This window comes from Panthera leo, chromosome A1 (genome assembly GCF_018350215.1).
Source record: "Panthera leo isolate Ple1 chromosome A1, P.leo_Ple1_pat1.1, whole genome shotgun sequence".
Taxonomy (NCBI): domain Eukaryota; kingdom Metazoa; phylum Chordata; class Mammalia; order Carnivora; family Felidae; genus Panthera; species Panthera leo.
In genome coordinates, this window is record NC_056679.1 from 156331046 (window position 1) to 156355831 (window position 24786).

At 37.3% G+C, this 24786-nt stretch overlaps 2 protein-coding genes across 12 annotated transcripts in view; one reads left to right on the forward strand and one right to left on the reverse strand.

Moving 5' to 3' along the window:
- KIAA0825 (KIAA0825 ortholog) overlaps positions 1-15580 on the reverse strand; it is a 293878-nt gene extending 278298 nt beyond the window's left edge. For 3 of the 9 annotated variants that reach the window (XM_042943366.1, XM_042943346.1, XM_042943356.1), the window contains exon 1: positions 15487-15580. In XM_042943366.1, coding sequence (XP_042799300.1) covers positions 15487-15506 — 20 coding nt within the window. In that variant the 5' untranslated portion in view covers positions 15507-15580. Of the gene's footprint in view, positions 1-9526; positions 9555-10308; positions 10383-15486 lie in introns of those variants that run through there. The other 6 variants (XM_042943382.1, XM_042943391.1, XM_042943399.1 and 3 more) reach the window with 3 other exon arrangements.
- The window catches only part of SLF1 (SMC5-SMC6 complex localization factor 1), an 82974-nt gene continuing 68659 nt past the window's right edge, over positions 10472-24786 (forward strand). For 2 of the 3 annotated variants that reach the window (XM_042943424.1, XM_042943437.1), the window contains exons 1-4: positions 10472-10579; positions 22216-22329; positions 22490-22565; positions 23700-23940. In XM_042943424.1, coding sequence (XP_042799358.1) covers positions 22216-22329; positions 22490-22565; positions 23700-23940 — 431 coding nt within the window. In that variant the 5' untranslated portion in view covers positions 10472-10579. Of the gene's footprint in view, positions 10580-20043; positions 20163-21774; positions 21796-22215; positions 22330-22489; positions 22566-23699; positions 23941-24786 lie in introns of those variants that run through there. The other variant, XM_042943428.1, reaches the window with a different exon arrangement.

The window sequence follows — 24786 nt, forward strand, 5'->3', positions numbered from 1 at the left end:
GCTATAATTAAGGATAGAGATATAATCAAAGGAATAGAATTGATGGTCCAGTAATAAATCCATACATGTCCAATTGATTTTTGATGAGAATTTCAAGAAAATTCAATAGGGAAAGATTAGTCTTTTCAAGAAATGCTGGTGAGACAACTGGATACCAACATGTAAAACTGTCAGATTTCTTCATCAGAAGACATACAAAAATTAACTCAAAATTGATGAAACACCTAACTATAAGCACAAAGTATGTTAATTAAAAAAAAAAAAAAGCCACAGGTATAAATCTCCTTGACCTTAGATTGGGCAATAGTTTCTTAAAGCAATAAAAGCAGAATTAACAAAATAAACAGGTAAATTGGTTTTCACAAAAATTAAAAACATTTGCACTTCAAAGAACACCATCAGTAAAGTGAAACAACAATCTACAGAATGAGAGAAAATATTTGTAAATCAAATACCTGATAAGGAAATAATATCCCACAACCTATAAAGAAATTATTATAGCGCAACAATAACATGACAGGTAATTCCGTTTTAAAGTGGCAAAGGACTTGATCAGATCTTTTCTCCAAGGAAGGCATACAAATGGCCATTAGGTACACGAAATGATGCTCAGCATCATTAGTTATTAGATAAATGCAAATTGAGACTACAAGAGGTACCACTTCACAATTCACTAGAATGGCTATGATCGAAAGACAATAGCAAGTACTGGGGAAGATGTGGAGAAACTGAAACCGTCATAAACTGCTACTGGGAATGTAAAGCACTATCGCTCACCTTGTCAGTGGGAATATTTCCTTAAAAGCACTTTGCATTTTGTAATTATTTTTATAATATCTTTCAGGAGACTGAAAGCACATGAAAACTGGTTTGAGGTCACTTTGCTTCACGTGAGTATGTTAGTTAGGGCACTTGTCATTCTGTACTACCTGCAATTACTGATTTGCTTACCTCTTTCAACCACTAAACTGAATTTTAATATTGGACTGTGCATTTTAAAACAAAAATGTGTTTGTTTATTTATTTGAGAGAGACAGACAGACGGCAGGGGGAGGGGCAGAGAGAGAGAATCCCACGCAGGCTCCAAGCTGTCAGCACAGAGCCCAATGCAGGGCGAAGTGGGGCTTGATCTCGTGAACCATGAGATCATGATCTGAGCCAAAATCCAGGATCAGACACTTAACTGATAGAGCCACCCAGGCACCCCTGGATTGGGCCTTCTTAATTTTTGCACCTCAGTACCTATTCAAGTGGCTGACACAGAAGAAGCACAAAGGAAAAGTTAAAGTGATATCAAAGTGTGGTACTCAGATCCTGGATGGAGCCCCAGTGTTCTTTCAGGGCATTCAAAATTTCAAAACTATTTTCATAATAAGACCTATGCCATTCACTAGATAGACATTTGTACTAATACTGCAAAAGCAATGATGCCCAGGCCCAAACTGCAGTCCCCAAACTGTATTAGTTGTATCAGTGGTCTATTGCTGCTGTACTAACTTCCCACAAATTTACTGTTCTAAAACCACAGAATTATATCATCTGATAGTTCTCTAGGTTAGAAGTCTTGAAATGGGTCTCACCACCCTAAAAGGAAATGGGTCAGGAGAGCTGCATTCCTTTCTGGAGGATCTGAAGAGGATGCATTATTTCCTTGCATTTTCTAACTTTTAGAAGCTGCTTTCATTCCTTGGCTCATGGCCCACTTCCCTCCTTTTCTATTTAGCTTTGTGGGTTGAGTCCTTTTCATACTGGATTACTCTGAATTCCTCTTCAGCCTCCTTCTTCCACTTTTGAGAACCATCATGATTATATTGGACCCATTTGGATAATCCAGGATAATCTCACTATTATAAAGTAAACTGATTAGCAACTTTAATTCCTCTTTGCTATATAATCTCACATATTCACAGGTTCCAGGGATCAGGATGTAGGCATCTGGGGGCGGGGCAGGGGGGAGGGGTTGGTAGATCCTGTTTTAACACCTTAGTCCTAGTTCTTCAATCACACAATTGGAATAACAAGTAAAGCCAGGTTTACTTGATAATGTCCTCAATGAGGCAGTAAAGATTAGTAATTTTATGAAGTCAACCTGTGAGTACACCACACATTTTTTTTTCAAAATTAACCAAATTGAGCTCTCACTTCAAGGAAAACATTAGACAACATTTGTTGCCAATGATAAAATTACAGCTTTCAAAGCAAAAATAAGAATTTTGGAAAATTCATATATTGTCAGAGGGAGAGGTTCCCAACATTTAAAAATTTTCCTGATGAGACTGCTGGTAATATTAACAAGTAGGATTTTTTAATCATGTATAATGAAAGGTATTAAGATTTGCAAGATCAGCATACCTCAATGAATCAGTGTTTTCCATATGGCCAATATTTTATGTAACAAAATCATATGTTTATAAAAGAGTCCTTCAAAGTGCAAGATAGACCAGTAACAGATTACATAAAGTTCACTGACAGGGTTTCAGATTTCACATTGCAATTAAACTTTAAGAAATCCTACTTACTAAGTTTGGGTATAGGATCAAAGAAAAATATTCACAATGATCTGAAAAGGCCATTTAAAAAAATCCTTTCTTTTCCAACCAGATGTCTGTATGAGGTTGGATTTTGTTCACTTCAATCCAAAACAACTTATCACAACAGACTGAATACAGAAGCAGATCTAAGAACTCAGCACTCTTCTTTAAGCCAGACATTAAAGACACTGCAAAAACAAAATACCACTCTTCCATTAAAACTTTCTTTGGGAATATATAATCATCTTTTTAAAAAAATGCTCTATATGTTAATGTGTAAGGCTTTATTATTGAATTAACTACTTTTTAAAAAATATTTAATTTTAATTTATAATATAATAAGTATAAGTAGATAGAATTACATACATAAAAACTCTTTTTGAGTGTAATTTTTAACAGTGTAAATTACTCCTAAACCAAAAATTTGAGAACTGCCTAGTAAGATAAAGGAGAAAGCCCCAGAAAGATCATGATCAGATAAAGTCTATCAAAGGAATAAGCTGAGGCAGCCACACTGGGCTAGCAGGATAGAGAAGACAACATAAAAACAGGGCATGGAAGGAGGGCTCCATTTACAAAGAGCCCCACCCCCAAAGTCTTTCCCGGTCAAATCTATGATTAGCAAGGACAGAGCTTGCCCTTGAGAAGCTAAATTAGCCCACAGGCATTTGTGAGGGCAGGTATTAATATATGCTAGAAAAGGAAAGAATGATGTTTTACAAAATTATAGAGGAATAAATTAACATGTGATTATCCACAAAACTTGCATTTAAAAATATTAGTGTGAAAAAAAATATCAGTGAGCTGGTCTAAAATAGCAAGAAACATGGATAAAAAATGTCATCATGCCAATGAAGCACAGAATAATATTCACTGCTATCAGTAAAAATTAAGACTTCATCAGTAAAATGCTTCTCAAAAAGAGCTCCTATCACTCCTCAATTTAAATTACGTAAACTCCAGACTTAAACTGTTGGATTAGCTGTGTTCCCCAAAGGGAAAATGGAAAATTCAGGTCACATGGTACGGATGCTAGAAACAACTACAACTGTACAATGTCTCTGACACTCAATGAATGGCCTGAGTCAGAGAAGAGCCCTTTTCAGTAACCTTAGCAAACAAATAATGAAAGTGACAGAAAAGGACGGCCATAGTAACCAACTGGAAAATAGAGTAATTACGTCCCCTAAATAGGACAAACAAGTCTTTTCTTGGAAGCATGATAAAAAAAAAAAAAAAAAAAAAAAAGAGCCCTAAATTTAGATTCTTAAGACCTAACTTTTGGCTCAAGTCGCATTTCCTGAGTTACCTGGGCAACTTAAACTACCTCTTTAGTTTTCATTTCCTTATGTAAGATAATAAAGTTAGTCTAAATCTCTTGCTTTAAAATTCAACTGTAAAGCACAGTAACACATCCTATATCCAAATCCTAAAGTCACACACATCTAAAATAAAAATACACGCTAGTACTCACCAAACAGATGAGTTATAATCTGCCATTTGAAAAGCACTGAATTGATTGACATCCACAATTGCTTGTTAAAAACAAAAGTGAGGGGGTTGCCTACAAAACTGTAATATCATGATCTTTTTAACTACAGAAGTATGTTTGGGAGGAAGAAAAAATGTACTTTCACAAAAATGTATATTTGGGCTAATATTCAACTATGGATATTAACATTACTCCGGTTTTGGAGATTGTTGTATTTATTGGATACCTGAATTTAGAAAAATTTTTAAAGTTTATTTATTTATTTTGGGGGAGGGGGGCGCAAGGGAATGAAGTAGGGACAGAGAGGGAGAGACAGAATCCAAAGCAGGCTCTGCACTGTCAGCACAGAACCCAACACGGGGCTTGATCTCAAGAACTGGGAGACCCTGAGACAAAATCAAGAGTCAGACCATTAACCCAATGAGCTACCCAGGTGCCCCATGAATTGAGAAATTTAAACAGCATATTGTGTTTGACTACCTAATGTCAAAAAATCAGTTGCTTAGCTAATGTTTGCATTTTTCCAACTGCTATTTGGATCTTATGATTCCTCAACTGTTCACTGGCTAACAAAACTGTGTCATAAAATATAGGAAGTTGTTGATCTAAGAATATGTCCCTCAAATGTTAATGTCAATGTTTGGCAGCAGGGATTGTACTTGTCTTAGAGGAGGTTAGGGCAGACAGTAAAAGTAAGAGTTGAGGGGCACCTGGGTGGCTCAGTCGGTTGAGCGTCAGACTCTTGATTTCAACTCAGGTCATGATACCAGGGTCATGGGATTGAGTCCCTTGTTGGGCTCCAAACTCAGCATAGAGCCTGCTGAAGATGCTCTCTCTCTTTCTCCCTCTGTGCCTATCCCTCCACTTACTCTCTAAAAAAAAAAAACAAAACAAAACAAAAAACCCAGCTCTTAAAAAAAAAAAAAAAAATCAAGAGTTTAAATACACTTGTAAATTATAGCATGTGACAACTACCAATTAGTTTTACTAATAGCTAACATTATATTGAGCACTGGGTAACATGAGATTCCTCTAACAGATGACTTTGGATCACATATTCCCCATTGTGCTGTTGAAGCTTTCTTAAAACAGCACAGCAGTCTGACTTCCTTGCTCTTTCCGAACTTCCTCCCTCCCTCCTTCCAGCCTTTGCAGGTGGTCAGACCTGCACTGAGGCCTGAAGGCACTTCCCTCCTACTCTTGCTGCCCCTTCTTTATCTTTCACAGGCCTCTTCCCTAATAAACCTCTAGGAAGTCTAAACCCCTCTTGGGATCTGCTTTTCCGGGAATTTGAGCCAACAAAGAAAGTGCATACAAGTCTTGCCACCATATTAAACTCTATGCATCATTATTAAATCTTCGCACAAAACTTATGAACACGTTATCACTATTTTCATTTTAAAAATAAGTAAACAAACACTAAGAACAGAAAAATATCTTTCCCAGAGTCTCACAACTAGTGACAGAGCTGGGATTTGAACTGTTGCCTTCAGAATTAGAGCCCAGACCTTATTTTAAAGCAATTACACTACATTAAACAACAAAACTAGACAAATCCCTAACAACATTCTTTCTGATGCCTGTGTGCTTTCACACATTATCACACTTAATCCTAATAAATCTATAAAGTTGATATTAGCACTTGACAGATGAACAAATTGGAGCTCAAATAACTTAAGTAAATCCTTTCAAATCATGTGTAAGTTCATGAATTTGAGCTCATATGCAGGTCTTATCTGAATTCAGCTGCTTTACATTTTACTGTTTTGCCTAATTAATCAAAATAACTTTTTTTTTTAGTTTTAGCTAATTTTGCTGAGAATGTGATTCAGCAAAGAATCCACCAAATGATTTAAACAGCTATATATGTTTCTTCTCTCTCTGTGAATACACGGGTATTCATAAATATTATAGATACTCTATTAGCAACTTAAGCCTGAGCCACCTCTCTCCTTACTGACTTGTACCAAAGTTTACAGGAAAATTGCTGGGGCACTGTTTCAAAAACCTGTCTCCAATAACATGTCAGCAGTTGAGGATGGCAGACAGTATTCTCTTCACACTTCCTGATACTTTTTAATATTTCTATGCTGATTTTTACCTTTATCTCTTGATTCAACTGCAGTCTTTTGTGTGCACCACTCAAAAACTTCCCTTAACCAGAGTCACCTGAAGAGGTAAGTCAGGCGTCTGTAGAATCATCATGTCTAAGGATTAATCCCTGGTTGTTTCCCAGCCTCTAAAAGAACACGGCCTAGCAGTACTGTGCAGTATGTCAGTCAGAGCTGCGTATTGGAAGTAAGTCAGCAATATATGCAAACATTGGAAGGTGGGTGAGGCAAGGTGCGGGGGTTTTTTGGTGTTGTTTTTGTTATTTTGTTTTTCTGTAGCAAAGGCCTGTGGAAGATCTTCCAAAAGTGGCAATCCCGGGGATCTGCGCGCAGGCAGATCAGGAAGAGGAGACCCAAGACTGACCCCATCATGGAGGTCCTGGACCCACTCCTGGGAGGAAAGAGGCAAGCGTCCCCTACCCAGTGACTTCAATTGAGGAAACTGAGGCCTAGACACGGGCAGGTAGTTGCTCAGAGTCACAGACATCAGTAAGGGGCAGGAGCCACGGAGACCAGGAGTAGAAGACCTCACGGCTTCAGAGAATCCCCACCCCCAGGCAAACCTGAACCCCCAACAGCATCTCAGCTAGGTGCCAGTGCCCAGCCCCCACCCTGTCGGAACAAAGTGCTTATAAACCAATCCCCACACTACTGATGTGAATCCATGTCCTCTCAGGGAGAAGCCCCAGAAACGGAGTGCTAGATGGACCCTTGGAGTCCCCTCCCACCTCTGGCTGGGCCTGAGCCCTGAGTCTCAGCCATCCATTCACTAAGAAGGACAGGACTACTCCCTAACCAGGTGAGCAGATTGGGGGTAGGGGGTAATAGGCAGGTGCTGGACTGGGGCTGGAGTAGAATAATGGACAATTTTTCATTTATTTTTAGTTGATTTGTATAGTCTCTAATTTTTAATCTATAACACATGAGGGTGGGTTTAAATGATCTATAAGGTCCCTTCAGCTGTAAAATCCTCTGACTTTAGCTGACTCCCAAGTATTACTCTGAGTATTTGAGAAATGATCCTCAGAGAAATAAATTTCCCTTTGTGTATATACCTAGTTAGTAGATGAGCCAGGATTAAAATCCAAATAGAGGCAGTATAGCAAAGTGGGTAAGGTAGTGGCCTCTGAAGCGAGCAATGGTTCAAATCACAGCTCTGGCACCTGATGAGTATGGTAACCTAGGACCATTTGCAAGCTTATCTTTGCTTTAGTTTTCTCATCTGTAAAAGCAGGGTAATAATACTCTCTATATAGTTCTGTGAGGATAAAATAGAACACTGCATAGCAGAGTGTAAACAACAATAAATATTAGCTATTCTCTTATCTCCCATCTCACTGTCCCATTTTCTTCGCAAGGGACCACATTGCCTTTTAAGGATGAGTGTGGAGTGGACATTACATTTCAGCATCCAAGTGAGTTTTGATAAATAAGTATGTGGTAAGACCCTTTTAAAAAAAAACGCATGTACAAATACTTCTCTGTGGATAAAGAACATTTTGAAAAGCAATCACTCCTTCAGTAAATGTTTACTGAGCCCCTACCCTATGCAAGACACTGTGTTAAATGCTGAATATGGGATAATGGACAAAAGATACAGTCTCAATCTTCATAGCAGTAACATTGGATTGAAAACAAACACCTGAGATCTACCTATGAACTACGCAAAGCAAATACCTTTCATACAGTGAAGTTAATACAATGTAATAAAATGAACATTAGTATTTGAGACTAGCTGTACATATATACTTGTGTTTATAAAATAGGATATTCTTTATAACTAAGTTCTATGTTATTTATAATATTGGTCATTTCAATGAAATTTTAGTAAATTCCCTGACAATTAGGCTACTTCTTCGCTACATAAAATAGAATACTGGAACGGGTATGTTTAATTAAGGATACTCTCTTAAAATGTGTAATAAGCACCATCTGTCTGAGGGTTACATGAATGAAATGTAACAGTTTTGCTAATAACCAATAAATAGCAATTCTTTACAGGGCATTACAAAGTTCAATTTTATGAAGTTTGTGCTCATTCATTTTCTCTTTTTTTAAAAAAATTTTTTTTAATGTTTGTTTATATTTTAGAGAGAGAGAGAGAGAGCACATGCGTGAGTGGGGGAGGAGCAGAGAGAGAGGGGGACACAGAATCTGAAGCAGTCTCCAGGCTCTGAGCTGTCAGCACAGAGCCCCATGTGGGGCTCTAACTCACGAACAATGAGATCATGACCTGAGCCGAAGTCGTATGCTTAACTGGCTGAGCCACCCAGGCGCCCCTCATTTTTCTTTTTCTTCATGTGGTGTGTGTGTGTGTGTGTGTGTGTGTGTGTGTGTGGTGGGGGGAGAGAGGGAGATAGAGACAGAGAAAGAGAGGAAACACCTGTCTAAAAAGACAGCTGATATTCTGGAGTTAGAGTCATCTATATCCTGATGGTCTTTAGATTATTTACATTTGTTTGAGTTAGGAAGCTAAAAGAGGCCAAGAATCAACATAGAAAAGAAACCGGATTATTCATATGACAAAGTTACTTCATGGTGATACCTTAAATCCTTAACACATTCCTTAATCTTTAATACTTTAACGTAAGGAATCCGTTAACCCATTAACACATCCCTAAAATCTCTTTATACTCCAGTTTTGCTATCCCTCTGACTTCTGAATGTGACATACTGTCTATCCAATTTTTCGTGAGAATAAAAAGAATGATTCTATTATAGTTATTTATGAGTATAAAGCACAGTAAAAAGAGCCCAAGTTTAGGTTTCACGTAGACTGTTCAAATCTCAATTGTGCCATTTGATTATATAATTTGTGGGAATGTTTTTCAGTCTCAGTCACAATGTTTTTGAGTCTCAGTAGAAAACGTTGGCAAAACAGGGATAATACAAGTTTTCTTGTAGAATGAATGGTAGTAACTTCAAGGAATGTACAGTGCCTGGCAAATGCTAGCTATTTGTGGTATTAGTGGTTGGCTGTATAAATTTCAAAGACCACAAATCAAGGGCAAGAATACCAAAAGATCACTGCCTGTCTAAAAAACTAGTTGCTATATTGACACATGTAATTTCCCTTCAATTATTTACAATCCTTTCAAATGGAGAACACAAGATTAAATAAACATGGTAAAATTGGGACCGAATGAGGATATTATAAAAGTTGGTTGAACTGTGAATCAACAAGGAGATCAGAATATCAATGTGCTGTCCTAAATATGGTTGCATGACTCTCAAAAGGTAAAAAGGAATTTGGCTAATGCATCAGGGGCTTTTTTCTTTAGGGTAATTTCTAGAACTCTTTTTGGAACCGGCTGTTTGGGAATAAAAATTAGCTGCCTTTTAGGGGGAAAAGAAATGATTTAAATATAAGGTGGTGAAGGCAAACTACTTACCTGAAGAAAGTGCATACATAAAAGTGAAATAGCCAAGGTTCCCTAAATGACATATTTCAAACCTTCCACTGAGAGAACACCTTTCCTCACATCATCTCTCCATCGCAAGCAATTATCTCTTTACAATTATTGTGGGTACCTCAGTCTTCAAAATTCTCCCGAATCCTTCATTACGGAGGAAACCTGGAGCAGAGCAAGAGCACTTCTGTCTGAAGCTACACCTACTTTCTCCCTCGTGATCACAGGTTTCCTAAAGCTAAAACGTACATCTACGGTCCAGGAGCTCGTGGTAGTCAGGAAAACAAAGCACCTTCTTACCCAATTCAAACAGCGGCGGGAACGTTTAATTCCAAACATGAAAGACTCCCTCATCCCAAACATTTGTAAAAGGTGCAACCCAAGGCAATGGAAACAGCCAGGACAAGGATGGTAAAGTAGCTCTCGAAAATCGAGAGTGACTAAATCCTGCCAATGGGAGAGTAATGACACTCCTTGGATACTGGAAGACTCGCTACTACAAATCGGGGTACACATTGTCTTTGGCCTCAGTTGGGATTCCGAGGTCGAATTCCAAGTTGGAGATGGACTGTCCTCGTGGAGAACGGGGTGAGCCGGAATCCCGGGGCCTTTTCCAGCAGCAGCGAATCAAACGCTTTAGGGCTGGATGCAGACTCCTGGTTCAACCCTCTCCCGCTCACTTCTTGGTCCTGCTAAGATGCTACACCGGGCCCCGACCGGTCGGAACTATCAGCCCCAGGAGGCAACCCAGAAAAATGACTTACCCGTCTCCCACGTCTGACGCACATCTAGCAGAACCTGGCCCTCCCGCCAGAACCCAGTCAGGCACCCGCTTGGACCACCCTGACGACGGATCGAGAGCGTCACTGACAACCACCCGGAAATGGTACAATAGCTTCCGGGGCCGCCTAGCGCGCGGCGGGAAATTATTTCCCAGAGCCCGGATTAGTGAGGTAGCGAGTGCTGCAGCGGCAGTCGTCTCCCCTGTCACCACCGCCACCCGAGGGAAGCAGCCCAGACTCTCCGGCAGGGAAGGTAAAGGGCCTCAGCTCGGAAGACACAGTGTACCCTGACTCTCTGGGGTTGTTTCCTCATTGCCCCCGAAGTTTCTGCGGCGCCCGGCTGTGAGATTGGGAAGGGGCTGGGGTTGAACGCCGGCGGTGCCCGCTTCTCCTGCCTTCCGCAGCCACCATTCGTTCCCACTCGCCCGGCCTCGCTGAGCTCTGCGCCCGCGTTGGTGGGCTGCGGCCGCAGACCCCGCCCCGCTCCGCCCTTGCCGCGGCTGGGACCGCCGCCGAGAGTCTCCGCAGTGCAGGGCTGAGCGGCTTCCCCCGCCTCCTGTTTGCGCAGCTCGGCTGGTCTTTCTTCTGCCAGGAAGGCGCTAGGCCACCCGCGTCTCTCGTTTCCATAGAACCGACTGGGACGCCTCTCGCTGAGTCTCTTGGCTGCTTTCCATAATTTAGCGTCAGTGCAGGTGGCTCGGATCCCCCTGGCCCACCTACCAGTGACGGGGAAAGTGGTGCCATTCTTTTATCCCTGGTAGAATTTTTTAACATAACCAAATGGTAATGATCATGTATTTGCGGCTACTGTATGCCTTTAAACATACGCACACACTTTTCCTAAAAGAAGGGTGTACGTTCCTGGAGGTTATAATATCTTAGCTGCCTGAGTCTGGGAACAAGACTAATCATTTTCACATTTCCTCCCACTTCCAAAGTGTCTGATTAAATATTGAAAAAAAATTTTTTTTGGTTTGTCTCAGATACTTCCTGTCAGGATTTGACCCAGAAATTAGATGGAGCCTGATTTTTGGACGTCACCAGCTCTTTTTTTGACAAATGACTATCCTGTCCCCCTCCCCAATTTTTTTTTCGTTGAGACTTTAGGTATGAACATTTAAATTGAATTTACAGTAGACGTGTGACGACAGAGTGCCTAGTGAACTTTTGGGTTTATGTTAAGTTATGCCTCAGTACCTAGAAGTATCTAGGTATCTTGATATGCAAGGTGTTCTCGTTTTAGGAACTTTTGATAACCTGTATTGCAGGTGTTCAGTACATAAGTTGAATGTTGGGGGTGTATTTTTATGTCTAACTTGATTATATCTGACTTAAAGAGTATTGTTAATTTAAGTGAATCAGGATGTTTTAAACACTTGAAGTTATAAATTACTGTGAAGACCATTAGCCTTCAAGTAATGCAGATAAACCCCTTTTAGATCTGTTTTCTAAGTAACGATTTTTTTTTTTTTTTTGCCTGTTGACTTAGGTTCAATTGTATGATGTAATATTTTCTTGCTTCCTTAAAGCAGAAAGCATAGTCATGTGAAACAGTCTTTGAAACAGTGGTTAAATGTGGCTACCTTTCATAATCAAAATTCATACCTCTCATGACTTCATAATAGTATCCAAAATTTTCATGGAAATGTTTTTTTTTTTTTTAATCAATAGTATAGCTTTATTAACTAAAGAGTATTTTTCTTACTAATTCTAAGGTAATCTTTTCATTGCTTAAACACTTTTTAAAATGAACAATTGCGTATAGACTGTGAATAATAAAACCTAAAGAAAGTACAGAATCCTCTTTCTCAATAATACAACTGTAATGAAATATGTAACTCTTGTAATTGTCCATAAATATGCTAATGGAAAACGTATCCTGCACAATGTATTATGTACTCTAACCTTCTAAGGACATCTTATTGCTTAAAAGTAAAATCTCCCTGAAACTTTTTTTAAGTTATTTTTTAGAGGTTTATTGATTTTGAGAGAGTGAGAGCATGAGCAGGGGGCAGGGCAGAGAGAGGGAGAGAGAACGTCAAACAGGCTCCATATTGTCAGTGCAGAGCCCGATGTGGAGCTCCAACTCAGGAACTACGAATCATGATATAAGCTGAAACCAGGAGTTGGACACTTAACCAACTGAGCCACCCAGGCGCCCCAAAATATCCCTGAAACTTTTTTTTAATGTTTATTTTCTTTTTTTTTTTTATTTTTTTTATTTTTTAACGTTTTTTATTTATTTTTGGGACAGAGAGAGACAGAGCATGAACGGGGGAGGGGCAGAGAGAGAGGGAGACACAGAATCGGAAACAGGCTCCAGGCTCCGAGCCATCAGCCCAGAGCCTGACGCGGGGCTCGAACTCACAGACCGCGAGATCGTGAGATCGTGACCTGGCTGAAGTCGGTCGCTTAACCGACTGCGCCACCCAGGCGCCCCTTAATGTTTATTTTCGAGAGAGAGAGAGTGCGCAAGCACTCGTGCACAGGTGGGCAAGAGGCAGAGAGGGAGACACAGAATCTGAAGCAGGCTCTCAGCTGTCAGCACAGAGCGCAACATGGGCCAAAGTCAGATGCTTAATGGACTGAGCCACCCAGGTGCCCCTCCCTGAAACTTTTAGGTTGACTTAGTTCTTACTTTCTCTGTATCACAATTACTTTGAAATAGTCTGTTTCCTTGTTCTTGATGGAGAAAAGCCCATATGAATTAGTCTAGTAATTCATCTGAGATCCATTTTGAAAAGAAAATAATGAAAATTTACTTTTTCGTAATAAAAAAAATGGCACTCTTTAGATTGTTCCTAGAAATGCGTTGAAATTTTAGACATTAGTGTTATTTTTTTAATTATGTTTAAATATTTTCAGTAATACTGTTCATTTAAATATCTCCTCACCCTCATAGTAGATTCCTTTTCCTGCGGTATCTTTTTCTCTTGTACTAGCTAAAAAATAGGTTAATTTGTAAAATTATAATGTGGTTAAAAGTATTAGGCTAAATTCTGAAATTTAAGTTCGTGGTATTGTAGAAAAGGCGTTTAGAAACAGAAACAGGCAGATCTTTGAACCAAACCTTGGTTTCACCATTTTGCTAGCTGTGTACCCTCGAGCTAGTTTCTTAATCGCTAAGATTCTCTAGTATCCTCATCCATATAAGAAGGGTAAACAGCACTTAAATTGTCAATAAGGGAAGGAACTAACATGTAGTATACAGACTATAGTTGGGTCCCCATTAAAAGTGAACTCTTGCTTGTTTAACTTTATATCTTATGCTTCTACTAAGTAATTAATACAAAGTTCCTAGTGTACTTAAAGCAGGTTTGACTTTCATCTCCCATAGCTAGCCAACATAGACGGTCTATCCATTCTTTTTTCCCTGAACATGGCCCCTCTTGTCCATCTTGTTTCCTTAAGGGTGGCTTTATCCATAAAAGTAGCATCTCCAGTGCACTTGTTCCTTGTATGGTACTGGATAGATGGAATATCTCCATAAGTCCTCTTAGCCTGCCATTTCTTCCTCACCAGAGTCATTCTGCTGCAACTTCATTTGCTCCCTCTTCTGCTAAATTTACCGTCAAAAAGACTGAGTATGACTACTCCTTTCCCAAGTAATGCCATTGGAATAAGAGCGTGCCTTGGGTCTCACCACTGGAGACCTATACACACTGGAGTCAAATACACACAAGCACACATATTTTGTATCTTTAAAGGAAGAGGCAGGAATGGACACTACATCTTTAAGAAAAAAATTCCAAAGGCCAGCTGAATGAAATTTAAAAAGGCCTAATTTGGCTCTTAGGCCAAGAGGGTACAGAATTCCTAAATTTCACTTGATGTTACCGCATTCAGAGCCAAACAGTAATCTACTCAGTATGAATACAGTGATTTGTATATACCTTTTGTGATACTGGTTAAAACAGAGATCCAACCCTTTGACCCTTTTTCACTTATTTGCTTTCCCTGTTAAACGCTAATTTAGGTAGGAGAAACCATGAAAATCTTAAAACTCTTGACAAAGCAGCAATATTGATTGTATTTAAACTTGGTATATCCTTTCCAGAAAAGGGAAGTTTAGAGGTGATTTTCTTTAGTAGATTTAAAATCAAAAGAGAGGTAGGTTTAAAAGCAAAATAGTTCGCTAGAATAACATTAAGAAACTTTAGTTTTCAGTTTTCAGTTACTTACTGGTTGCCTTGAAAGGATGAAGAATATTCACTGACATGGAAAAATGAACATGATAATATTTTAAATAAAACTTAAAATACAGAACTATATCATCTCAGTTTTGTCTATATATATATGTATGTTATTTTTTCACATACATAAACTTTTAAGTAAATCCTTTATCTTAATTATTAGCATATAACTTAAAGGATGCATTATGGTTGATCATAAAATCAATGTAATCAGAGGATCAGACATTTATGCTTATTTTCCTACCACAAACCTTGTTGAGCATCCCTGCCCATTTTTTGAAGCACTTTATTCTTTCACTCAGTGGTTTACACCCTGCTTTTTTATCGTCCCTCCTGAACCAGACCTTTGCATTCAACTGTATTCCTGCCTCTACTTCTCCCTGACTTCTCTTTTCTATACACTCGGTCATACTCTTCAGTTATGTTCTAGCTATGTGTCATTGTAAAGAATTCATAGACCCTAAAAAGCTAGTACATAATAAAATGTTCTTAATTATGATGAGTGCTATAGTTTATTTGCATTTCCAACCAACACCAACTGCACAGGAATTTCAGGCATCAGGGATAGGCCCATGTGGGAGATATTTTGGGAAAGTCCACACCACAGAGACAGTTGCTTTCTCTGCATAAATGCCAGCTCTGTTCACAATCATTATCTGCTTAGTTGTGTGTATTATATGGTTCAAGGTAAGTAACTATTTTTTTAAATACTTACTATGTTTAAAAAAATTATTACAAAAGTATTTTCTTGTAACTAAGAATCTAGTGTGTAATTTTTCACTTTTTGACAGTAAAGATAAAACCTTTAACTTTAAATAAATGCTCTCTGTTTTCTCTTCTTTTTGTTGTGTTAGGATAGTAGCTTCTGTGTGAATGCTTGAAGGACCACTCCCTACAAGTTCTAGAAAAAGCTATCATTTCCTTAGAAATACCAATGATAGAATTATATTGCAGCATGTTTACTTACTTTCTTGCGCTGGAAGACATCTGGCAGTTAGCCCTTGATCCTCCGTACCCCAGAACATATCACCCACATAAAACTTGACCCTTCTTATAAGGACGTTGAATTGTTTGAGTCATTAGTAGTTATTAAACCAGTATTATATAATCCTCTCTTTGGGCTTATGGGCATATCAGGCTGTTGTTTCTTGTTTTCTTAATCCTGCAGGGTCATAGGAAGAATCATTAAACCACTGATTTAATAAATATAAATAACACTACTCATGTATCTATAAATGTCTTTTTCTATGTATACAAATATCAATTTTTTCATGTATCTGTATGAATTATATCAGTGATCCAGCCAATAAGTTTGTCGTAGGATTATAGTATTAAAAAGCATTGCTAAATCTATTGTAAACTGTTACTTAAACTAGAACACTTGCTAATAGGATGCTACTCGATTAGGTTAATGGAATTTATTTTTATTTTTTTTTAATGTTTATTTTCAGAGAGAGAGAGAGAAGGAGGGATGGGGGGAGAAAGAGATAGAGGGGAGAGAGAATTCCAAGCAGGCTCTGTGTTGTCAGTGTGGAGCCTGATGGGGGGCTGGAACTAACAAACCCATGAGACCATGACCTGAGCCAAAATTGAGTCTGAATGCTCCATCGACTAAGCCACCCTGGTGCCCCTGCAATTTGTTTTTAAAAAATTGTGCTAGTCAGTTTGTGCCATTGCTAGGATTCACACTTCTGTGAAAGTTTAGCTAATAGCCCAGTTTTTCTGATAAACTTGTAAATAAGTGCCCTGTATTTTTATTTGTTTTTTAACATTAGTATTTGCATAATGTTTGAATCAGGACATGCTGTTATTTCACACTTCCCTTCTTCTTGCTTGTTTAGTTTCAGTTTCATTTTTAATTGTTTTTCAGAGGAAAGAAATTGCTTTAAAAGAGCTTTCCTGATTTCTATTAAGTAGTTGGTCCTCTTTTCATTTTACTGTGAACTCTTGGCTGTGATAGAAAATGCTGTTAAATATACAAAATGGATGTATTTATTCCACTGCAAAGAAAGTATGATTTAAGATGAAAAGTTTGCATGATGCACATCCAAGTCATTTAATAATTTATACATCAAAATGTGCGAAAATGCCAATAATCATAAACATTCCAGGGTCCCTGGGTGACTCCGTCAGTAGAGCACTGGACTCTTGATTTTGGCCCTGGTGATGATCTCATGGTCGTGGCATGGAGCCCAGCGTCTGGCTCCATGCGGAGTGTGGAGCTTGCTTGGGATTCTCTCTCTCTTCTCTGCCCTTCTCCCCAACTTGCATGCTGTCTCTTTCTCTAAATAAACATTAAAAAAATAATAATAAACATTCCAATTATAGAATAGCTGTTAATTAACTTGATCAAAAAGAGGAATATAGTATAATTTTTTCCCCCTTGTAGTTCTATATAACATCTAGTTCTCAGGAAGCAGAAGAATAAAATTTAAAGGAGAATCTTTAAATAGAACATTCTGGATAATAATGTTACAGTGATTTTGTATTCATTGCTTTCTGTATGTATATTCTGATTATTTAACAGTCTATATATGTCAATATTTTAGAAAAGCCAGATGGGCAAAATGTTAGGTTTTAAAAGCTAATCAGCCTCTCTTTTGGCAACATGTCTTGGAATAGCCTACTAAATAGCTTTTTGAATCTTTAAAATACATAAACAAAATAAATGTAGTAGGTAATATAAATATGACTAAAACACTTGTGTTCCTCTGATAAAAGTGGCTCTCAAGAAATATAAAAAGTTAGATTGCTTTTCCACTAGAATACCGAGATGATCTTCACCAGTATTTTGAATCTCACTTACCTAATATTTGTTAAAGGACCTACCATTTTCTTTTTGTTTGTTTTAATTCTTTTTTATTATTCTTTGGGGGGCACCTGGGTGGCTCAGTTGGTTAAGCATCTGACTTTGGCTCACGTCATGCTCTCTTGGTCCATGAGTTAGAGCCCTGTGTCTGGCTCTGCCCTGACAGCTCAGAGCCTGGAGCCTGCTTGGGATTCTGTGTCTCCCTCTCTGCCCTTCCCCTGCTCTTTCTCTCTCTCTCTTTCTAAAATAAACATTAAAAAAAAAAAGAAAATACCAAGATGATCTTCACTGGTGTGTTGAATTTCACTTACCTAGTATTTCTTTTTTTTAATTTTTTTTTTTTTTAACATCTATTTATTTTTGAGAGACAGAGAGAGAGACCACAAGCAGGGGAGGCGCAGAATCCACACCAGGCTCCAGGCTTCAAGCTACCAGCACAGAGCTCAACGCGGGGCTCGAACTCATGGACCGTGAGATCATGACCTGAGCCGAAGTTGGCCACTCAACCAACTGAGCCACCCAGACACCCCACTTACCTAGTATTTCTTAAAGGACCTACCATTTTCTTTTTTGCTTATTTAATTGTTTTTTAATTGTTTTTTAATGTTTGTATTTAAATTTCAGTTAACACAGTGTAATATTGGTTTCAGGTGTACAGTATAATGATTTAGCACTTCCATACAACACCTGATGTTCATCACAAGTGCACTCCTTATTCCCTATCACCTATTTAATCCATCCCCCACTCCTTTCCCCTGTGGTAACCATCATTTTGCTCTGTATAGTTAAGAGTCTGTTTTTTGGTATGCCTCCCTCTCTCTCTTTTTTTTTTTTTTTTACTTTGCTCATTTTTGTTTCTTAAATTACATCGATGAGTGAAATCATATGATATTTGTTGGTCTCTGACTTATTTCACTTAGCATAGTACTCTCTAGCTCCACCTATGTCGTTGCAAATGGCAAGATTTCATTCTTTTTTACGGCTGAGTAATATTCCATTGTATATATACCACATCTTTATCCATTCATCAGTCTATGTACGCTTGGGCTGTTTCCATAATTTGGCTATTATAGACAATGCTGCTATAAACATTGGGGTACATTTATCCCCAATAAAAAATTAGTATATATATTTTTTTATTCTTCGGGTAAATATCTACTATTGCAATTGCTGGATCATAGGGTAGGTCTATTTTTTACTTTTTGAGGAACCTCTATACTGTTGTCCAGAGTGACTGCACCAGTTTGCATTCTCACCAACAGTGCAAGAGGGTTCTGCTTTCTCCACATCCTCACCAACAGCTGTTGTTTCTCATATTGTTGATTTTAGCCATTCTGTCCCGTGTGAGGTGATATCTTATGGTTTTGATTTGTATTTCCTTAATGATCAGTGATGTTGAGCATCTTTTCATGTGTCTCTTGTCCATCTGGATGTGTTCTTTAGGAAAATGTCTATCATGTCTTCTGCCCATTTTCTAATTAGATTATTTGGGTTTTTTTGCATGTTGAGTTCTATAAATTCTTTATATATTTTGGATACTAACCCTTTATCAGATATTTCATTTGCAAATGTCTTCTCCCGTTCCTAAATTGCCTTAGTTCTGTGCAGAAGCTTATTTTGATGAAGTCCCAATATTTTATTTTTGCTTTTGTCCCTTGCCTCAGGAGACCTATCTAGAAAAAGGTTACTGCCTCTGTTCTCCTCTAGGGTTTTTATAGTTTCAGGTCTCACATTTAGGTCTTTCATCCATGCTGAATTTATTTTTGTGTCCTGTGTCAGAAAATGTTCCGGTTTCATTCTTTTGCATGTTGCTGTCCAGTTTTCCCAGCATCATTTGTTGAAGTGACCATCTTTTTCCCATTGGATATTCTTTCCTGGTTTGTCAGAGATTAGTTGACCATATATTTGTTGATTCATTTCTGACTTTCTAGTCTGTTCCACTGATGTGTCTATTTTTGTGCCAGTACTTTACTGTTTTGATCACTACAGCTTTGTAATATAACTTAAGTCTGGAACTGTGAAGCCTCCAGCTTTGCTTTCTTTTTCAAGGAGGACCTATCATTTTTTAAAGGAAATTTGCCTGAAGGATTTATTTATATCCATAGAATTAATAGAAGCAGCATTTCTCCCTACTTGTGGTCATATGCCTTGTAATCCACTTGTGGCTTTATTCTACATGTGTTAATGTGTTCTGCATCAAACTGAGTCATTGTTTCAAGCAACAGAGCATATTCTTTGTAAAGTTTTTGTATATTACCAGTCTATATAAGTGGATATTATCACTCAGCAGCTATGTCATATATCCCATAATCATGGTTAAAGAGATTTATAAGGAGTTCCTTCTGCAAGAAGCCACTTATAATTTACTTAGTGTTGGTTGTATTTTCATGAGTGGTTTTTCATATGATAACAAGCCCTGTTTTGTGCATTTTATAATTTTGTACCAGAACCTTTTAACTTTAAAAAAAAATGTTTCATTGAGGAACCTTATCCTTAGAGACACATTCTTTATGTTAAGTATCTTGATTTTTAGGATTTTAAAGGGTTAATGCATTACATCCCTTTCCCTCTTTTGGAGCCACTAGAGAAATAAGAAAATTCATTATTTTGGGGCCAAAATATCAGCTTTTTTACTGATTAAAAATTGGTTTGGAAGAGTTAGCTTTGTGTAACTCAAGTGTGCTTCTTAATACCTAATCTCAGAATTCATTTACCCACCACACTGCAGGATTACTACTAGCAGTTTCTTGGGACATGTCAGAAAGCATTAATAGGAACTTGTCTTTGCAAGAGGATGGTCCAGCAAAGCATACATATCCAGTTAGTTTTCTCAGGTAACTTCTCCTCCCAAAGCAAGGAGTGATGAAGGGTAGAGAGAAACCAGGCTTATTTCCAGCTGAAGTTCTTCCTCTTAGAAACCTTAAGCAAAGAAAATGAAGCTTCACTCATAACCCTGAATAGTGCTTTTAATTGTTCACAGTGAGACTTTCTTTCAGGTTTTACTCAAGAATGAATCTCAACTTTTACTTAAATACATATATGTATGTATAGTTCATATATATTTAGTACCTATATACGTTTGGTCTTTGACAGTAGACTTTCTATAAAGAACACTTGTCTTTATACTCGTCTTGTTCTATGTAACACTTGTCACCAGCTGTTACTATTCCCGGCCTCAAACAGGTATAATTTTTTAGTTTCCTTTTAATTGTCTTTAAAGGGTCAGCTGCTTTTGCTCCACGGCATTAATTAAACACTAATTTAGAGCCATAGTGACATAATTGTTAGAGAAATGAAAAATTACCAATTTCTCTAGTCCCTGCTTTCTTCATCTATAAAGAGAAAGTAGATTTTCTATATGATACTATCTAGTTCTGAAGTTCTGATGTCATGTAAACAAACAAAATTCTGTGTTCTTTTTTTTTTTTTTTTTTTTTTTTTTTTTTTTTAAATTTTTTTTTTTAACGTTTATTTATTTTTGAGACAGAGACAGAGCATGAACAGGGGAGGGTCAGAGAGAGGGAGACACAGAATCTGAAACAGGCCCCAGGCTCTGAGCTGTCAGCACACAGCCCGACGCGGGGCTCGAACTCACAGATCGTGAGATCATGACCTGAGCCGAAGTCGGCCGCTCAACCGACTGAGCCACCCAGGCGCCCCCAAAATTCTGTGTTCTAATTAAAAATACTGTGAGGGTGCCTGAGTGTCTCAGCAGGTAAAGCATCTGACTCTTGATCTCAGCTAAGGTCTCAGAGTTTCTGAGTTCAAGCCCCACATTAGTCTCAGTGCTGGCAGCACGGAGCCTGTCTGGGATCCTCTCTCTACCTGACCCTTCCCTGCTTGTTCTCTCTCTCTCTCTCTCTCTCTCAAAATAAGTAAATTAACTTTTTAAAAAAAACATTTAAAAAAAATAAATAAAAATACAGTGAGGTGTAATCTTTTTTGCTTAATAAATGTGCCTCTTCAAGAACAAAATGTTTTATGAATAACATTTAAATGTAGATTAAGGTTCCTATTAAAATAAATTTGAGGGGCGCTTGGGTGGCTCAGTTGGTTAAGCGTCCAACTTGGGCCCAGGTCATGACCTCACAGTTGGTGAGTTCGAGCCCCACATCGGGCTCTGTGCTGATGGCTCAGAGCCTGGAGCCTGCTTCAGATTCTGTGTCTCCCTCTCTCTCTGCCCCTCCCCTGCTCTGTCTCTCTCTCTCTCAAAAATAAATAAACATAAAAAAAATAAAAAAATAAACTTGAAAACTGATTTTTTTTTCAGTTTATTTTGTAGGTGATGAAACTAACATATAGCAGAGTTAAGAAATGTATATTGGGAGTAGAATCCAGGTTCATTATATGTACCTACTATACTAAGTTACTTGGTGTAAATGATATGGGACCATAAGTTTTATCATCTCTACTTACTTACACATACTCTCAATATATATCCATAAGCACCTTAAAAATTGTTATAAGGTAAGATTAGGTTTCATTGTCCATATTGTACTTGTTGCGTAAGACCTTAACAAAAGGAGTGCTTTTAAAACGAAGCTAGTATTATTATACTAATATTGTTTAAATATCCCCTTCTGAAGAATTGTATTCATTCATCAGTGTTTTAGTGTCAAGTGATGTTCTGATGGAAACTTTCAGTGTTCAAGACAGAAAAAAAAAAAATCTATTTACAGTTGTATTTTGAGAAGATAACTTTATAAACCAATTTCTATTGAACATAAGCAATCTTAACAGTGGTATTGACAATATAGCCTTAGATGTTTAATTCTTTTTATGTTTAAGTTTTATTTTTTTTATTTTTGCACTCATAGTTAAAAAAATAATGTCAATCCTGTGAATAATATCTTTAACATGTTTTATCTTTATGTGTATATATGTTAGATGGAAGATGGTGCTCCAAAGCATATCATCCAGATGACGGGATTTAAGATGGAAGAAAAGGAAGCTCTAGGCAAATTGCTTTTAAAATTAGATTGCACTTTTATTAAGAGTGAGGTGAGTACAGAAACTTACCAACTATTTAAAATAGAATTGAAAAATAATATTGACCTAAGAATGATAAAATGTCCTCTTGATATTATAAGAATAAAATAAATGTGCTATAAAGGAAATCTTACCTTAGTAACATTTCTTCACTTGGATTTTTTTCTTCCAGAAATACAAAAATTGTACACATCTTATAGCTGAACGCTTGTGTAAAAGTGAAAAGTTTTTAGCAGCTTGTGCAGCAGGTAAATTAACTACTTTCCTCCTTGAATGAAAATCTTCATGTGAAAAAAGAAGTACCTTCATCACCAAAAGATAGTATGCTTATTATATCAAATAAATGTGGTTTTTCCTGATAATTTTCTGAAAATATATTATAATATTTTTTTGTTTTATTTTTCTAAGGAAAACTTTGTAACACACGAAAATGTATCAAAGAGGCAGAAATCCTTAACTTTACCAAAGACTTAGTGTCTTACATAAATGTTTTATGTCAGAAAAAAAAAAATTAACAAAAAAGATAGGCACAGAATGCCAAAAAAAAAAAAAAAAGCTTTTCTTGAAGCTTCAGTGAACTGTTCTAGTCAAGTTTTCTTTGATCTGTTGTTGAAAAGAGACTTTGTTCTCCTTCTACAGCCTCTGTTCCCACCCATGCTATGAAGCAATGATCATGCTGTTTTGTTTTTCTAAGATTTTAAATTCCCTAAGTCCAACTTGGGATTTAGTGTCCTCCCTTCTGTCTTTGTCATCCTTGATGTTCCTTTTATTGTTTCTTTTACTGTGATTGATCTGGCATGTCATCAGTCCACTAATTTTCAGAAAAAAATTATATATAATGCCAGTAAATTTATTATTTTTTAGAGTAACTCACCAAAAGGATACTTGGATTTATTTTTATATCTGAAAATGAAAACCTATACTGTCCATGCTGTTGAAAACAATTACTGATGCCCAGTTAAAGAAGGTGCAAGAGTGTTTGTAAATTTCTTTTACAAAGTGTAACGTTGCTGTAAACATCATTGCAAAAGTTATTAGCATAGGAGGAAAAATATAAATCTCAGCCAACTTGGTGAATAGTAATAGTAGACATAATTTAAGTAATACCACATGTATTTTATTAAGCCTTGGGTTTGTATTTTCTTCAGTAATGTTTTTAGACTTAGAATTATTATGGGAAAAATTGCATACAATGTTCAGTGACATTGTAACCCTCTACCAAAAATTTGGGGAAACAAACATAATTCAAAGATCGTGTTGGTAACATAGCCTAAAGGTCTCATGTTGAAAAAGGTCAAACTTTATTTGATATTTAGTCCTTATTGTTTACCATTCATTAGAACCCAAATTATTTTGTGACTGACAGTTGGTTTGCTTTCTAGGAAAGTGGGTACTAACTAAGGACTACATAATTCATAGTGCCAAAAGTGGCAGATGGCTTGATGAAACAACTTATGAATGGGGCTATAAAATTGAAAAAGACTCTCATTATTCGCCTCAAATGCAATCTGCACCTAAAAGATGGCGTGAAGAGCTGAAACGCACTGGTGCTCCAGGAGCCTTCCATAGATGGAAAGTTGTCCTCCTTGTTAGAGCTGATAAACGAAGTGATTCTCTTGTAAGGTAAGAGGAGTTCAATCTCATGAAAGCTAAAGCAATGAACAAAAAAAAATAATTTTGGTTTGCATGAATACCTTTTTGAATTTCTTTGAAATTTGTGATTTAGTCCAATTGAGCCATGATGATTTACTCTTTAAACTCAGAGTTAAGTCATTCTGTACATTTAAGTATATGTGTCTACTAGAACAAAATCTATTTTACAGTATTGATTTAGATTACTCTTGGGGTTTCTGTTTAACTTTCCATGTTATTTGTTTTGGGTAACTCAAGCAAAATAAAGCTTAAAAGATTTTGATTTTAGTTTTGAAGCAATTTAAAATTTTGTAAGTATTACCAAGGCTTTTTCTGGGTCTATATAGTGCAGGCTTCATGGTTCATACTGTTTCCTTTGTTTCTTCCTGTTTTTTACATCATATTTTTAAAAGTCTTCTGAGTAAACTGTATTCTGGGACTGTGATAACTATTAGGGGTGATGCAAGGGCCTTTTGTCACCTGTACAGAAGTTTTATTTATAGGTAAGTAAAATGTATACATTTTAAGTATACATTTTGATGAATTTGGACAAATTTATATACCCATGTTTCCCCCACACACACCCACACCCACACTACTGTCAAGATCTGTAACAATTATGTAATTCTACAATGTTCCCTTGTGTCATTGCACATTTAATTTTGCCCCACCAATGTAAGACAACCATTAACTTCCTTTGTGTCACCCACCACACATTAAATTTGTCTTTTTTTTTTTTAAGTTCATGTGAATGGAATTCTGTATATACTCCTTTGGTATAGTTTCATTTGCTTAACTCATTATTTTTGAGATTCATCCAGGTTATTGTATCATCCA